We start from the raw sequence: 2,468 nt of genomic DNA on the forward strand, positions 1-2,468 counted from the left end.
CCACCTGATCCCAGCATTGCTTAAATGCTCAGCGACTTCTTGATCGGAGAGGAGTCGGCAGACTCGCTTCACGTCCACCGAGGCTTTCTTGAAAGTTCGGGCGTTGTCTGAGTACACGACCCTGGGTAAACCCCTGCGGGCCACGAATCTCCGAAAGCCGAGCAAGAAGTCATCTGCTGTGATCGAAGACTAACTCCAAGTGGAGCGCTCTTGATGCGGTGCACGTGAAGAGAGCGATGTAGCACTTGGAATCGCCGCTTGGTGATCGTACGTAGAGAGGCCCAGCGAAGTCCACTCCTAAAACCTCAAACGCGTTTGCAGACGATAGGCGGTCATTCGAAAGGAGGGCAGTCGGAGCATCTCCGGGCCTGACTCGGAACCGCTTGCACAGATGGCAGCCGTTGACCACTAGCTTCACCAAGGATCTTGCTCGGTAAATCCAGTATTTCTCTCGTAGTTGTGTCATCGTGTCTCTCACGCCGCCGTGCAGAATTTGAGTGTGGGCTCTAGTGAGGTGAGTGGCAATATGATTGGGTTCTGAATTTTCACAGCTTTTTAATGGGCTCAGCGTCCCCCGATCCGAAGGATACCGCCCGCATCTAAGGAAGGGTTCAGCTCCCTTATGCTTGAAGCACCGGTAGCCCCTGCCACCGAGACATAGTTGATTTCTGTCACGAAATTTCCGGATTGCATATCCTTGTTCTAAACCTCGACGGTAGTTTTCCATGGTAGCTCCACTTGGTATCGTCCATGTCGGAAGGAGCCGTTGTTCTCGAAGTGGTCTAACGCTGAGCTCTTTGAGGTACCACTGCTCGTCGGATCCAAGATCCCATTGCTTTCAGCTTCCCAAAACGATCGAAGGATATCGTCGCATTGGGTTACATCGGCCTGCAGAACGCAAACCATCGTGCGCGAAGTAGTTGCTGTCGCTGTCAACTCGGTGCTGCTGCCTTGAAACGTCCATCCAAGTTTAGTGTTTATAGCAATCATAGCCTGGTTTTCTTGGGACCTCACGAATTCGCCAGACATTATCTTCCACATCTGGTCCGATCCAATGAGGATGCTTATGCCACCGCGAGTGATGACGTCAGGGTGAAGCAGCTCATCAGCAATGTCCTTTCCCGATGTTTTGCAAGCCCGAACGAAGGATGAATCCATCGTCGAGCCTTCGATGTCCTGGCAAATGTGGGGTATATTTATGGCGCTGAGGACAACTTCGGTGTCGGAAAATTGGTTTTTCAGTCGAAGCTCGACGATACGGCGCCTCGCGGCCGGTTGACTTTTGGCGTTGGCGAACGTGTTCAGAGCAATATTGATGACTCCGACGCATTTCAGCTTGAGGTGTTTGCAAAGTTCTTCGGCCATGAATGTCCGCTGGCTGCCACCGTCGAATATGCCTCGGACGTAGCGGAAAGCGTTGTAACTCACTGCCCAGGCTCGAAAAGTTTGGAGGAGAACGCATCCACTTGTGTCAACTCCTGACTTCTTTCCAACTGATGCGCAGACCGTCGTGCGTGGGTTCGGACTTCCTTCAGAACGAGAATCCTGTGCGTTGTTCTTTCTCGGGCTACAGACGCTTGATGCATGTCTACCGGCGCACGCCTTGCAGGTAATCTTGCGGCGACAGTCACGTGCTCGGTGTCCTTTCAGCGTGCAGCGAAAGCATCGCGTCTCCTTCGACAAAATTAGCTGCTTCTTTTCCGAAGGTATGTCCGCAGGACAAGACTCCGTGATGTGAAGTTCTGACTTGCAGAATGCACACCCCTCACCGGACGTCGCTGAAGTGCTGGAGAGAACACACGACGTGGGCTTAGAGTCTCTAGGGCGGATGCTTTTCTCTGCCTCATATTCAAGCCTGCTGTCTCGCCCTCTCTGACTCCTGAAATCACTCTTTTCAAGGTTCTCCAGCTCGGTGCTGAGGAACTTCAGAAGATGGTCTAGGTCTGTCGGCAAATCCTCAGGTGCATCCGCTTGCGGTGTAGGTGTTTCAGCAGTGCGCGTGCGGTGGTACTGGAGCACGATGTCGTGCGGAAGGGCTCGCAACAGGATGTCTGAGAGCATCGACGAAAAGGAGGACCGTTTCACGCCGAGGGTTTCGAGGCCACGGATGTTGACCAAAACCTGGTCGTTGAGCTTGTGAAGGCCACTTGTATCACTTGAGGACCTGATCGGGTTGATCATTCGGAGCCTGGCGAAATACTCTTGCTCGAGTCGCGTGCGATCACCGAAACGCTTCTTCAGCATTGCAAGAGCATCCTGATAGCAGGCCTCCGTCGTAGGTAGCCCTCTGATTGCCGAAGCAGCATCTCCTTTCAGAAAGAGTCGCAGGTAGTGGAATTTCTCGCAAACTGAAAGGCCGCTATTCTTGTTTATCATTTGGTCGAATTGCTCCCAAAATTCATTCCATCGGTACAGGTCCCCATAGAAAGGAGTGATGGTGAGTTTCGGTAAGCTTGGCCCGGTTCTCT

General features: G+C 52.8%; 1 protein-coding gene across 1 annotated transcript; it reads right to left on the reverse strand.

The window, feature by feature from the left end:
* Nucleotides 1-702: 702 nt before the first annotated feature.
* Nucleotides 703-2,244, reverse strand: LOC144148229 (uncharacterized). The gene has a single exon (XM_077679804.1). The coding sequence runs from the start codon at nt 2,242-2,244 to the stop codon at nt 703-705; it is 1,542 nt and encodes a 513-aa protein (XP_077535930.1).
* Nucleotides 2,245-2,468: the final 224 nt, after the last annotated feature.

The sequence above is a fragment of the Haemaphysalis longicornis genome, unplaced genomic scaffold (assembly GCF_048455015.1).
Source record: "Haemaphysalis longicornis isolate Haplotype H1 unplaced genomic scaffold, Haemaphysalis longicornis Haplotype H1 scaffold_8, whole genome shotgun sequence".
Taxonomy (NCBI): Eukaryota; Metazoa; Arthropoda; class Arachnida; order Ixodida; family Ixodidae; genus Haemaphysalis; species Haemaphysalis longicornis.

Coding starts and splice junctions, on each gene's coding strand:
- LOC144148229 (XM_077679804.1), bottom strand. CDS start 2,244: ATGCTGAAGAAGCGTTTCGGTGATCGCACGCGACTCGAGCAAGAGTAT.